Source organism: Mastacembelus armatus, chromosome 2 (genome assembly GCF_900324485.2).
Source record: "Mastacembelus armatus chromosome 2, fMasArm1.2, whole genome shotgun sequence".
NCBI lineage: Eukaryota > Metazoa > Chordata > Actinopteri > Synbranchiformes > Mastacembelidae > Mastacembelus > Mastacembelus armatus.
Window position 1 is genome coordinate 8,882,073 of NC_046634.1, and position 14,833 is coordinate 8,896,905.

Sequence of the window (14,833 nt, forward strand, 5' to 3'; positions counted from 1 at the left end):
GAAGCGCCCTCTCTGACCCTGCACAAGGACTACAAGCCGGTCAGGATGTGGACAAGCGGGAGACACAATGAGCAGAAAATCACTGTCACATTCCCCAGGGGTGTCCGAGCGTGTCAGAGAGTGTTTACAGGAACCATATTGTGTTTTACCTGCTACAATAATCCTGAGGGGATTCACTTTGACCTTAGACTTTGTGCTATTTTGTTTTTTTTAAACCCTTTTTAATCCCTGCAGGGATTCATAGTGAATTTCTAATGACCTGACATATCACTATAATGTTCCCTCTATGGAGGCTTAGAGTGTGACTGTGGCTTTTTATGCCCCTATAGGATCAATTGCTTCATAAAGAGGATCAATACTAACATCATTATGTTTCCAATGAGGCTAACGTGTAGGATTTAACCCCTCACTGACGTTTAATTGAAAATGTAGCTTAGACAGTTTTACCTTAAAGGTTACATGCATTGCGTTTGCAGGTGTGCATGCACGCTGCACAGAAAGATCCGTGTCACGTTCATGAGTCTGAGCTTTCGGCGCTGAGCCTACAGCTGACGTTACGGGCAGCCTGTCTGTCAAACGTGCACATCAATCATTTAAAACACCATCAGGTAACCAAGGACGAGGTCACACCGACTCACCGGACCGGAGACCGGGGATCCTCCCACCCTGTTCCCGTGCCTAGTTCACAGAAGCCGAGCTGCCTGCCCGCCCACCCGGCAAGCGGCTGCGGCTGTCAGAGCGACTCACCGGCCAGATGTTGCTGTTAGAAGCAGGCCACAGCTGGCTAGATCCGTCCTGTTACGCATCCATCCTCCTCCTGCAGGCGGCCTGACAGCTACTACATTTCTCACGCGCCTTCACGACAAATAAACAAAACAAACAGCAAACACTCCCGTGCGCGTCCACACGTCCCAGCTTGTTCAACGTTGTGTTTTTTTTTGTTTGTTTGTTTTTGTCCAGTGTGGGGTTTCAGTGCACGCGTCTACCCCAGAGTCCGCGCGGTGCCCAGAAACCCATCCACCAACCAACCCGCCCAGCCAATATTACCGATCAGCGGCGTGACGTCACCATGCGGCTATGGATCATTTTCCGATACAGGAATCGATCAACCGCCGATGCATGGGTTGCGGTTGCAGCTCCGTGCAGACTGGCTGCAACCCTCCTCCAGCAGCGGCCAGTGTGTGTGTGTGTGTGTGTGTTTCTGTGTGTTTATGAGCGTGCGCGTGTGCGCGTGCTTTCTCCTCTACACACTGCTGCAGGCCACACTGGTCCTAACGAGACTCCCACAGGAAAATATAATAGTAAACGTTCATTAAGCCCTTCACTATAAATTATTGAAGTCCATTTCCCCACGATTTTCAAATTAGAGCAACTAACACGCTGACTGGAAACTACCAAAATATCTAACACCTGAACTACAGCTGAATATTACAAGGTGACTATTCTGATCATTGATTAAACTTTTGATTTATTTGAAAAGTACAAAACCGACCTTTGGCTTGTTCCTGCTCCGCTGTTGTAAGAATTTTCCAGAAAATACAAATGTCAAGTGACTATTTTGGACAAGATAAAGGAAGAAGAGTCCAGGAAAATGGACATCTTCAGCAGACTAATGTGTAAGAAAAACAATCCTCTAATTGCAAATATATAAATATAACTCGTATTAAAACTATTAATTTATTATTTATCAATTTTTTAATTTAAAAAAAGAAAAGCACAACTTGTATGATCCTTTAAATGTCCACAGATTAAAGGATTAGTTCACCCAAATTTCAACAATGTCCCAATTACTCAGGCTTAGGCTGTGGGCAGTTTTCGTTTTGGTGGTTTCTTTGGTAGAGTAGTTCCAGTGTTTCCTGTTGTGGATGGATTATTCGCTGAAACTGGGACACTGTTTTACTATTTTGTTATTTTCACTGTCGTGAACAACACAAATTCTTTTTACTTTTATTGTAGTAGGGTAATGACAGGCAGGGGAAGGGGGGGGATTAACACGAGTATGACATGCACGTAATTTCAACCTGCTGAGTCTATAACCTCCTTTCCACAGCAGTTATGAGGTTAAATAAAAACAGTACATGTGTACATGCACATGCCCATTTATTCATTCGTTTAAATGAGAATTAAATTCTGTTTGCAGTCTTCAAGAAAAGCAGGATCTTACACTGAGTTGTGTCACATGGATTTCTCCTCACCACAAACACTCGAGGGATCTTCAGTTTAAAAAGCTGCCTTCTTCGGCCTCCTCTAGTACATTTGAAATTTAAAATCAACCATAACTGCCTGCAGATAAAAAGCAAAACAGGAACATACACGTAACAAGATGCCGAGTACTTCACAAGTGAAGCCACTGAAAGTTCCCACCACTGGTTTGTAAACTGATACAGCACCAACTGACAGGAAGAAACTTGGACCTTTTAACTGTAAATACAGTTTGTAAAAAAAATAAACCTGTTCTTCAAAGCAAACTATATCAAAAGATGGTACATTCGCCAAATTCAGTGTCACTACACAAAGTGTCTAGTTTTGGAACAACACTTTAAACTTTTTAATACCACATACATTTAAATGATCCATCACTGGCTTTAATACATTGTGTTGAGAAAACCAAGACCCCTAATCCGGACAGTTTGTGTTGAACATGACGTGTTCATAAGAGATTTTATTCTTTTCAAATGAGAGTCACGTGTTACTGTTGCATCATGAATGTGACCAAACCTCAAGCTTAAATCTAAATGTTACACCCAAACACATCCTTCCTATCTCTTTCATTTAATTTGCCAAACAAATGCCCCTGTAGGATTTTATATTTTGAATTTGTTTTTGTATGGACAAATGTTGCATCAGTAACCAGATGTCTCACCTGAGCAGAACAACCTGCCATCAGATTGTGCAGATAAACACACGTCATGAGACGGAGGGTTTGGTGTGACCAGGCTGTGCACTAATACTAAGTTCTCCTAGTTAAATCTACAAAGTCAAAACACTGCATGAGCAGGGAAAACCGCTTGGTTGGCATGTTCATAACTCACTTCTTAAAAACTCATCTGTCTTAGTCTTCACAGGGACTAACACTGGACTGGACTTTCAGTCTGTCAGGCTGCAGAAGGCAGCTGCCTTTTTCCTAAAATGTCCTGTTGCATTTGTTCTGGGCTGAGGGAGAACCCAATAGCACAACACTGTAGAGGTTTAACATGCACAATAAGCCAATTTAATATTATTATTATTTTTTTAAATCATTAGCAAGCTTCTGGTGTATTTAGACTTGGCACTGTTACTAATCTACTGATGAGCTTCTTAATAATAAGCTGTGAAGATTTAATTTGCAGCACCTTCAAGTTCTCCCGATTTTGTGGTAACTAGTAAACATCATTTAGGTTCATTGACCACCTTATTGTGTTTCAAGATCTCAAATGAAGCATTTTTCTTCTCAATGGGCTCAATTTTAGAAACTCGAACACAAGTGAACTGTGTGCAGCAGCCTAAAATCATTTTTGGTCCTTTTTAACCCAACAAAGCACAGCAGCTGTGGCCATCATTATGCACTTTGGCATGTGGTCACAGCTGCAGGGTTCCTGTCGCAACAAATGATCATATCTGCTCCCAGAGCTGAAACCACACAAACCTCACATCCCAGAAAAGCAGGAGCCCTTGACCAAAACAAATATTTCACGTCACTTGAACCACATTTCATTATCACAAACACTGTTTAAATTCACCATCTCCATCTTCATACAACCAGGAAAGGAAACTAACATCAGCCAACAGCCAAATGCACGTAAAGTTGAAATTTTGTTGAGCGATGTTTTTCTTCTTCAGTTCTAAAACTCAAACCAGCTGGAAAAACTAACAGAACCCAAATGTTAGTTTCCTGCCCTGCACACACTTAGTCTTTCAAATGGAGGACTGACAATACAGTAACAATAAAACACCACAAGCACAGACACATCTACTCAACAAAATCTGCAGGAATCCTTCTTACAAATTAAAGCAAATAAATAGAGAGGACAGAACGTTTTGCATAAACATAAGTACAAAACCTAACAGTCAGTGGCTGTACAAGAGAAGTGAGTGAATCTGAGAAGAGTGACTTTGTGACACCAAGAACCAGTGTTTCCCAAGAGATGACAACCTGTTCACACTACTCCAGGTCGTCCACATCCTCCATCGCGATGGTGCTGGTCTGTTCTGAGGTCACACCTGGAAAACAAAACAAAGCAAACGTGAACTTGTAAAGCAAACAAAATGCCTGAGATGTCCACTGAAACCTGTCACAGCAGTTAACCAGCAGGGCTCTGCACCAGTAAAACGCAAAAACAAAATCAATCACTAGAAATTTCAGTTATGAATTATTCAGATTTCATTTGACACAAATGACAAATCTTTACTGGGTCCACGTTTTTATATTTGAAGACTTGTGACTACTAGCTTGAAACACAATGATTTTACAAAGGAAAAAGGATTCAGGAGAAAAAGCCAGGGAAGCCAGACTGAGATGGTTTGGACATGTTCAGAGGAGGGACAGTGAATACATTGGTAAAAGGATGCTGAGGTTAGAGCTGCCAGGAAGGAGGCCTAGAGGAAGACCAAAGAGGAGGTTCTTGGATGTAGTGAAGGAGGACATGAGGATAGTTGGTGTGGGTGAGGAGGATACAGAGGATAGGGTTAAATGGAGGCAGATGATTCGCTGTGGCGACCCCTGAAGGGAGCAGCCCAAAGGAAAAGAAGAAAAAGGATTCAGGAAAAACAAGGTTTTATGTGTGCAGCAAAGAAGAAACTCAGACTAAGATATTCCTGCAGTTTTCCAACACCACAGGGGTGAAACCTACTGTTCATAAAGATGAAAAAAAGCTAATATCATACTTGAGGCATCGTCATCATTAGGAGACTTTTTGGGGTCCTCCACATAACCATGGCTCAGCAGCTTGGACATGCTGACTGGAGGAGCCTTCTTATCATAAGACCTGAAGAGGAAACAGCAGCATTGATATGACTTCACTCACACTGCAAATTCTCACAAGATGCTTCACAGCAGAGTCAATATCTGAACTGTGTTTTGCTCCAATTGTCTCTGCAACACCAAATTTAAAGTGCTCCATTTGATATCACATATAGAAAGTGCTGAAATTAAAAAAAGAAAACAAAGAAGGCACTCTAAATATTTTTCTCTATATCCACCCACGGTCCTTTAAGAGCTTTACGTACGTTCTCTTGTATTTGTTGGTTAGGGAAAGGCCCTCCATCTGACCGGCAACACCATCAGGAGACAGCTGCAGGATGGAAAATTGTACCCATGGACATTAACAATCTGACTTGGACTTTGTTCCACAATATTATAATAAAATAAAAATGTGCATAAACACGACGTTTACTCTGCAGAACCACAGCGACATTGATTCGCTCTGACAAAACGATGAATGAGATAGTATGAAGTAGATTTAGGAAACAGGGTGAAATGGAATAAAAGAAAAAACTTCACTCATGCAATGAAAAAAAATTCAAGAAACTGGCAGGAAAAGAAAACAGCACAAACCAAAGTAGATACAGCAAACATGTATATGCAAACATGCTCAAAACTGTGAAAATATAAATTCTCCTACTAAAACCATTTAAATGCTGCTTGTCCTCAACACATTATTATTATAGTACATTAGAAAAATGTATAAACTAGAATTTACCTAGTAAAATATGAACAATAAAGAATAATAATATATTAATGATACATCTTTTTCTTGGAAACTACACTACATCTCTGTATTATTTTGACTTTGTGACATCTTCTTTCAAATGAATACACAGAAGTTTTTATGACTATTTCCACACATCAGCAAAGTAAAAGCAGCAACAAAAAATAAACCAAAACGAACCATAACCAAAATGCAAATATAACAATGGATGAAAATTAGGGGAAAAAATGTAAAGTGATGAAAAAAATAAAAGATGGCAGATACACGAATGGCACCAGTGTTTGGGGTGACTAGTTTGGTCCATTCACCTTCTCTTTATCATGGGAAAATCTATCAGTGTCTCCTTCCCAGGGAGAAACGTTATCAGTGCCAAACGGTGCAGCCAGAGGCTGCCTGCCCCCCTTCATTTGGCCGTTGGGAGACGTTGCTTTGCTTCCGCTGTAAGCACAAAACCACGGTGACATACCATGTGAAATTACTACTCCCCACTTATCATTTCCTGGGACATTTTGGCTGTGGTCCCTACATTTTCCAGTGTCTTATCTGGCCCTAAGGGGCATCAACAACCACTTATCTTTAAAATCTAGTTTGCTGAGAAAATGCTGGAAGTGACTGATCAGGCTTCTATTTTTTTTTCTTCACATTATTCAAGTTAAACACAGATTCATGAGCTTCATTTGTGTTTGACAATTATAGCTTTTAAACAGCTAATCTACTTTATTGATGCAATAAATGAGACTTTTTCACCAGAAAACATCAATAAAATGAAAAAATGGCTCCAGGTTGAAGAACATGTGGCGACCAACCGCAATAAAACTGGTTTAAAATCTCACAAAAACCATCATCTCAGCAAGCAGTGATTCACCTTTATCATGCTACGTGTATTTTCCTACATTTCTTTCCTTCTAACAAACGTTCTTACCTCTTTGACTCATCACCTGCAAACCAGTTAGGAGCATTGTAGGCCTTCTTTGGTTTGTCATCATCATCAACATCATGACTCAGCAGTCCTGCAGGTTGACAACACAACAGACAAAACGAGACAAAAACTCTCTTATTAACAGTGCAGCTCACCTCTGAATGCACCATGGGACATTTAACACGCTGTCTGTTCAGGTCTATTTAAGAGCTTCCACGTCATTATCTGAAAATATGCCTTGGCAATGAATCTTTCAGCACAGGAAACCTAACTATGCACAAAAAATGAGTTTTCCCTTGATACCTTAAGTCAGCAGTGTTGCCATTTCAAACAAAAGACACTTACGTTACCTCAAAATGCTTTAAAACCACAATAGGAACAGGATTCTCTCTTTGATGTTGTTATCTGCTAGGGCACTTCCTCAACATTTGCATATCAAAGACTCAAGCCACATGTGTCAACATCAAAAAACATCAGCAGGGATGTGTTTTTGATTCTTAAAATCTGATGACTTCTACTGTTGCAAATCGTCTAGTTAGGATAAACTTCAGTCTGAGGGCAGATGAGATTTCCTCATCTAGATCTGTTAAAGAACAGTGTGTGGTTGTATCAAATGGATAATGATAACAGAGCTGCTGCTCAAATTTAAAACACATCTACAGACCAGTAAAACATCCTGTATACTGTAGTTTACGAGTATGTGACGGCATCAGTCTCTTCAGGCATCACACAAGCATTTCAGTGCATTCTTCACCAAAACAAAATATTAGTCCGAATGACTTTAGTATAAATGAACTTAGGACAACAGTACATTTACCTTTGTGACCCCCTTGCTTTGCGAGCTTGACGTAGTCCGAGTCTGTCTCAAATATCCCAACTCGTCGTCCGCTGATCCTCTCCACTGGACTGGTTTCGTCAGCGCTCTGGGACAGACCAGGTATCTGGGAGGTCGGTCCAGTCGCACCTCCGGTCACAGCCCCGGGCTTTATACCTGCAATGACCTGAGAATTATGTCCACTTGCTTTGCTTTGAGGATCCATTTGTCAAAATATGCCCAGCATGTTTAGCTTGTGAGCTGGGAACTCCCACACCTTAAGCTTTCTGAATTTACTGCTGCGGCTTGAGGTTAAAATGTATTTCTCAGAGAAATATCTGCATCTGGTTTTAGAGATGTTAAATATATTGCAGCTTGTGTTTTTCAAGCACATTAGAGGAGATGGAGCCAGTGAATGCATGAAAATACATGTAATTTCTTATTATCTCTAAATGACCATTAAATTCTTAGCAAGACACCATCTGGACCCAAGTCCTACCTCCAGGCTTGGTCCTTCGATGGTTGGGGACAGCGGCACTCATTTCAGCTGCAGATACAATCTGATGATCAAACAGGACAAGTGAATAATGTTTATGTCAAAGATATGACATGCACACCCAAATCTACAAATGTCAAAATGTCATGTGTGCCAAATCATTACCTGTAATCAGGTGAGTCTTCAGATCTGCCCCCAGGAGACAACCCCACAGCATCATTGTGTGTCATCATAGGGACACACAACCACACATAAAGAAAAAAAAATAGACATGTCACACAAATAAAACCTAACACATTATAAATACACTTTATTTTACTGCTTAGAAAATCCCTTTTGCTGGATTCTCCCCATTTCGCCTGCGCTTTTCCATCAACATATAATAATTACCACAAATAAAACAAGGTGACCTTAACGTTATATTATGAACAAACTGTAGAGACCATCTGTTAAACAAAGCATCACGTTAACAGGCGACATTTGTTGGTTTACGAAGGCAGAATCTTTATTTAGCAATTAGCCACTTGCTAACAAAGCCTTGCTAATTGATTTAGCCACCTAGCTAGCTATCGGCCGTAGCCGCAATCAAACGGTAACTTATTTTGAAACAATGCTAGTTTCCTGGTGAACTGCTAACAATAATACTCGTTTTAATTCAGGCGCATGTCTGACCTTACACGCTGTTTTTCTTTTGTTGGAAGTATACAATGGGTTGTTTTAATTAAATACCGCTAGCGTCTTCTTACCCTGCAGGCAGAACAGGACGAACACACTTCCTGTGGCACCTGCTGCCGACATCCGGTACGTCAACCAAAGATCGTGTATTTTCGACAACTAGCGCAAAATCGTCGTTTTGAAATCGAACGGAGTGGAGCGCTGTTTGGAAATACAGGCTGTTACTAGATGAGGAGACGATCTTTGGCTCCGCTTAGAAGATCAATCTGTTGGTGCAAAGACCAGAGGTGTAATGTAACTAAGCGTGTTTACTTTTTAAGACTATTTCCACTTTCTGCCACTTTATATTTCTGCTCCAGTGCACTTTAGGTGGAAAAATATACTTTTTAACCAACTACACTTATTTAAAAAGTAAATAATTTATGAACCACTATAAACTATCTTCCTTTATTTTAACCAAGAAGTGAAAAGAGGGAAAAAACATCAACTGATGAACAAGGAAGGTGAAACTCTCATGGTTCAGCAAACACATTTGACATTACAGCAGAGATACCTGACTTTTATTACACCCCATGTTATTCCATCATCAGCCCCAGTCCCTCCCTAAACCATCTGTACCCCTGATATTCCTGATCATATGTGTCCCTTTGTATCTCTATAAATTCATCTCTAAACACTTTGTCTCCTCTACACACCTTCCTTATTTTCTCTATAACCTTTATATATATAATGTATCATATGTGTTATAGTGGTATATAATGTCCCAAATAATCTTTTACACCTCCTTAAACACCTCTAATCTTTCATACCTGTATTCTTTAACCAGTAAACATACCATCTACACTCCTCCATAGACCCTCTGTATCAGCAATACTGAGAGAAGGTGAGACCTGCAACAAATGTCAACCACTGGACCTTTCAGTAAGACAGAAGAGACCTGAAGTAAACGGCATAATCTCCAACATAATACTAGGCTGCTGTTGTCATAAGTCAAATCACTGAGCCATTGAAGCATAGATCAAATCAAAAAAATTTATTGAATTAGACTTGATCAAACTGAATTTATGTATTTAGAATAAACTAATATTATATTAACTTTGTTAGGATAATTGGCGTCTCCATGAGACAGCCTCACATGCTCTTTATATGCTCTAAAATAGTTAATAAACATGGTTATTGTGATGCCACACACAGATTTTCATTCTAAAATGAGATATATGCTTATAGTTGTTTTAAAAATAGACTGTTTTTAGGGTTTGAAAGCATTAAAATCAGTCAGATTTTTTTTTCTCTCCAGATACACTACATTTTCAGAGCATGCAGAACACACCTCAGCAGTAAGACCAGGTTAATGTGTAGGAAAACCAATAAATGATTCAAATAATGCAGCAAAGCTCGGGTTAGCAGCCCATAGTGCTCTCTGATTGGCAGCCGGCTTAGATGAATCGCTCAGATGTCTTTGCCACAGTCGGGGCAGAGGATGTCGTCCTTGCAGGTCAGGAAGCCTCGGCCGACCAGAGACACACAGCACCTTTTGCAGTTGAAGCAGTCGCTATGCCACTGGCGCTGCTCAAACAAAATGTACTTGCTGCCCCCAAAACCTGAGACAAAAGCAACGAAGAGGAGCAGTGAGCGACTGACAGGGAGAACATGGGTTTATCAGCAGAGTCTCATGATCTGTGTAATGTAATTATCTATCAATTGATGCTGATTGGATACACAGGATACACAGGGAGGCATATGGGGAACAGTTCAGTGAATGTTAAAGGTGACAATGACACTGTGGTCATTTCTGTAGTTTAGATCTGGTACTGCATGTAGGCTACTGTGTTTTCTCTTGTTTCTTGTATTTACTGACTTTTGGCTCACCTTAAACAATTTAGCTATAATTTGTCAAGTGTCCATGATCATAAATCTGCAGCATTAGACTATGTAGCAAAGTTATTTCTGATTTTATGTAAACCTGAATTTATTTATAGACTGAACGCTAATTTGTTAAAGAGAGAGATACTGTTTTCAATTCACAGGAGTTTCCAGGATAGTATTCCTGACACAAGTTCAGGCATTTACCGCCGATCGGGCTGGTGCAGGAAGCACATTTCTTGGCAAACAGGTTGCAGAAGCAGTTGAAGCAGTAAGCAAAGTTGTTCCGGGAGGTGAATCGCTGGCCAACCAGTTGCTGCTTACACCCTGTGCAAACGAAGCACTCTTTATGCCAGGGCTGCTCATGGTAGTTCACTCCTCCAGCGGTGATGGGCTGAGAAGATATTTAGAAAAGAGTATTGGTGCAAAAATGCCGCACAGTATATGTCTATAGATACAGCGCTCCTATGTACAGTATGCATGCATGGCTTAATGCTGCTCAATTCCTCTGTCATCTGTGGTTATTTGTTGCTGACAGTCACAGGCGAGCCAGATGGCTGCTGTCTCACTTACTAGCTTTAAACACAAAAAGATGCCTCCAATCCCCCACCTGCTTGACCATCAGTTTCCTGCCCATACTGTTACATAAAACACATATGACACATATGACTCCTCTTCCCTCCATCATTGCAGGCCTGTTCATAACTGCAGCATTAGCAGTGATTTTGATGTCCTGGAAGTGAATTTTAAGTTCCAGTCAATCCCAAATGTTCAGTAAAAGCAAACTTGGCTCCATAACCAGAAAATGTGTTTAAAATGATGTGCAGGATATGCAGTATATTCCATTTAATGGAACTGTGCAGCTATAAAAATATGACCCTTTGGGTTTAAATATTTCACTCAGTATAAGCATTATAGTAGTTATCTTTAACTTTAAAGCCACCCAGGGGATGTCTAAGGGAAAAACAAGGTTCAAGAGTTTAACTTGGCTCCTAAATGCCTCTCAGATAGAATATTGATTTTTTTGTTATCTGAAGGAAGGAGAAATTGCTCATTAGGGACCTCTCTGCAACTACACAAGGATTAAACATCTAACACAACCAGCTGCATTTGGAGAGGATTTATGATTTCTGATTTACTTAAAAAGCCAACATAGAGATTGACAGCAGGCGCAGATGACTGAAAAACATAAATCCAACCAGAGTATTCTGAGACAATATAAGTCACCGTGTGTTGCATTACCTTCTTACAGTAGACACACTGCAGAGCAAACTGCTTCTCATAGCAGGGCACGCAGTAGTTGTTGCCGTCCTTCTGGACGAAGCTCCTGGTGCCGATGGGCTGCTGGCAATGGTTGCAGGTCAAACAGTTCTCATGCCAACTATTGCCCTTGTGCTCCATCTTTTTAGAGCCTGGTGGATGGAGGGAGCAGAGACAGAAAAGAGTGTAGGAGTGTGACAGAGGAACCTGCAGCCATGTGATGCCGCTATCATCCCTCATATTAATCACCCCACTTACTGGAGTTATTATGGTTGTAACAACCCAGTGATAGTATACAAGCTTATCCTCATCAGTGCTTGTCATGACATCACTTTTCATTACAACATAAAATTTTGCCTCTTTGTGCAAAGAAAAAAAAAGCTTTTTCATGCTCGGGTTCTTATGCCTACATCAGTTATTTCAGTGTCTTTACACTTACAAGTCTTTCATGTCAGAGTATGATCAGGCCAACCCACCTGGCATAATGGTCTTCAGACAAGCATGGCACTTTGCAGAGTACTCATTGCTGTAGCACTCAATGCACATTAGCAAGTCATCCTTGGTTGCAAATGGCTGTTCAAGCAGAGATCGACTGCACTTGTTGCAGAGGAAGCATTCGCTGTGCCAGTGGCGGTCCTTGTATGACAGATCCTGCAAAGGCAACAACAAGGTTCAAGTAGAAACTCGTGGTCCATACTGATGTTCCACAAAAACACCAAAATCATAGGCAGAAACAAGGGCAGTACCACCAACTACCCCCTCTGCTGTGTACAGTTCTCCCTGAAAAAGAAGACATGAAATGTTTTGATGGTTGAACATTACCTTGCTGGTGCAGCCAATGACCTTTTGGCAGACTTCACAGCTGCTGGAGAAAAGTGCCTCGTAGCACTTAATGCAGTACAGTCTTTTCTCCTTCAGAATGTATTTTTGCCCATACAGAGACTCCTTACACTCCGTACAGTCAACACGCTCAGCCATTTTGGTCGGAGCGCCTCTCTTCTGTCTTCTGTTCTGCAAGCAAGAAAACACAGACATTCAAGAGTTCTCATTGCAGCCAAGTCAAATACACCAGATCAATCAGCACCTACAGTACACTCTGAGACTTGGACTGGAATTACTGGACATGTCAGTGTCACATGGTCCAATAAATTAAATACATAATGCCTCCACGATCCTATACCAAGATATTGCCCTTCCAAGATTCCTGGAAATGTAATTGAGTCCCACATGCAATAAATTAGTGATGAATGTTGCAAACAGAGCCCAAATGGGCACAATGCAGAGTCAGTGTTTTTCAATTTACTGATCTAAGATTAAAATTCTGTTTACTCGCTCTAAGTCTATCTAAGTCTAAGGACACCTAAATTAGATGCCCTTTTATTCCACTAAATTCCCCTTAAGAAAATTAATGGCACATCCATTTGGAAAAGTAAAAATGTGTTGAAATTCTGGGTAAGAACAAGAACACATAATAAAAAGAATAGACAAAAAACAAACCTACAAGAAATGAATCATGTCTGCATTAGTTTCATTCTGCTAGAAGAGGATTTTAAGAGCTGCATGCCAAGATCATTAGTGGTTTAAAGATTTAACATTTTGCAGATTCAATCAAACGTATTGTTGCATAGAATATTATGCATTCTCTGAAAATCAGTTCTTCAAAGAAATTCATTCTGTTTGGGCAGTGGGGAGGGAAAAAAAAGCAACATGAACAAACCGTGCTTGTGTTTCCTCTAAATGAGGTTATTAAAAATGTTTTGGGAGTAATTCAATCTAGTGCATCAGGCAAAACACAAAGGCTGTTACTGACTGGACATTTGCTCAAATGCACAACACATTTGTCAGTTGTCAGTCACTGTTAACATGTTATGAGATGTTTGGACAAAAAACTATTTATTCAATCATGTAGCCAAGTTTCTGTACATTCCTATCTGGAAAAGTATCACTCATCTGTGCTGCTCTATCAGCCTGGTTCACCCATGGAATATTTCCATTCAGCCATTTTCTTTCCCCCTTATCCTGCAGACTTTTGGGGTATCTAACTTTATTTTAACCGAGAAGTGAAAAGAGGGAAAAAACATCAACTGATGAACAAGGAAGGTGAAACTCTCATGGTTTAGTAAACACATTTGACATTACAGCAGAGATACCTGACTTTTATTACACCCCATGCTATTCCATCATCAGCCTCAGTCCCTCTCTAAACCATCTGTACCCCTGATATTCCTGATCATATGTGTCCCTTTGTATCTCTATAAATTCATCTCTAAACACTTTGTCTCCTCTACACACCTTCCTTATTTTCTCTATAACCTTTATATATATAATGTATCATATGTGTTATAGTGGTATATATGTCTTAATGTGTTATAATGTCCCAAATAATCTTTTACACCTCCATAAACACCTCCATAAACACCTCTATACACCTCACTAATCTTTCGTACCTTTATTCCTCTATAAACCATGTACACTCCTCCATAGACCCTCTGTATCAGCAATACTTCTCTATAAACTCTCTGAATCCCCCTAAACCCCATCTATACTCTTCTCTAAAGGCCATTTACGCCTCAGTGAAAACCCCTGTAACCTTCGATTCCCCAATAAAATCCTGCATTAACACCTCTTTCCCTCTAAAAACCATCTACACTCCTCTGTAAACCCCTTTCACCTCTTTATACTCCTATGCTAATACATTAGCCTCCTCTATGCACCGTTTATATTATCTAACATCCATGTATACCCTATTATTGCCTGCTATAAAACCCTATATTAGTTTTTGTTCTCCGTGTTCTATCAATGATGCTGCACGCTGCACAGAAAAGGCTCCAGCGGTTCCTCATCCACTCCCCCCTTTCAAAGACGTGCACAAGAACATCGCATAATCCTCTAGATCTTCATAAGTTAAATTCAACTTTAGTGATACAGGACTTTTTAGCATAAACAGTCTTCCACAGTCTATTATACAAGGCTACAAACAAACAGGTACCTGTACATAAAATGGCAGGTTTTAAATCTGGAATAAAAATCACTAATGAGCTCTGAAATTAATATGAATGAATGGAAAATAAGAGAGAAATCAGAAATACAGAGAGGAAAGTAAACAAAGAATGAAAAAA

At 40.2% G+C, this 14,833-nt stretch overlaps 2 protein-coding genes across 5 annotated transcripts; both read right to left on the minus strand.

Annotated features, from left to right (window-relative positions):
• Window positions 1-1,935: 1,935 nt before the first annotated feature.
• Window positions 1,936-8,710, minus strand: c2h7orf57 (chromosome 2 C7orf57 homolog). 4 transcript variants are annotated; one of them, XM_026302069.1, is made up of 9 exons: window positions 8,589-8,710; window positions 8,082-8,105; window positions 7,920-7,980; window positions 7,424-7,597; window positions 6,610-6,697; window positions 5,996-6,125; window positions 5,206-5,270; window positions 4,864-4,964; window positions 1,936-4,200 (listed from the first exon to the last, which is right to left on the minus strand). In XM_026302069.1, the coding sequence occupies exons 3-9, from the start codon at window positions 7,960-7,962 to the stop codon at window positions 4,142-4,144; spliced, it is 660 nt and encodes a 219-aa protein (XP_026157854.1). In that variant the 5' UTR covers window positions 7,963-7,980; window positions 8,082-8,105; window positions 8,589-8,710; the 3' UTR covers window positions 1,936-4,141. The 4 variants fall into 4 exon arrangements, with proteins under 4 accessions (XP_026157854.1, XP_026157855.1, XP_026157856.1 ...); XM_026302070.1 differs by having other exon boundaries at window positions 8,663-8,702; XM_026302071.1 differs by having other exon boundaries at window positions 8,646-8,680.
• Window positions 8,711-9,609: 899 nt separating this feature from the next.
• LOC113127462 (four and a half LIM domains protein 2-like) lies at window positions 9,610-12,722 on the minus strand. Its single transcript, XM_026302062.2, has 5 exons — window positions 12,537-12,722; window positions 12,191-12,365; window positions 11,697-11,866; window positions 10,662-10,848; window positions 9,610-10,192 (listed from the first exon to the last, which is right to left on the minus strand). The coding sequence occupies exons 1-5, from the start codon at window positions 12,690-12,692 to the stop codon at window positions 10,041-10,043; spliced, it is 840 nt and encodes a 279-aa protein (XP_026157847.1). The 5' UTR covers window positions 12,693-12,722; the 3' UTR covers window positions 9,610-10,040.
• Between the last annotated feature and the right edge of the window lie 2,111 nt (window positions 12,723-14,833).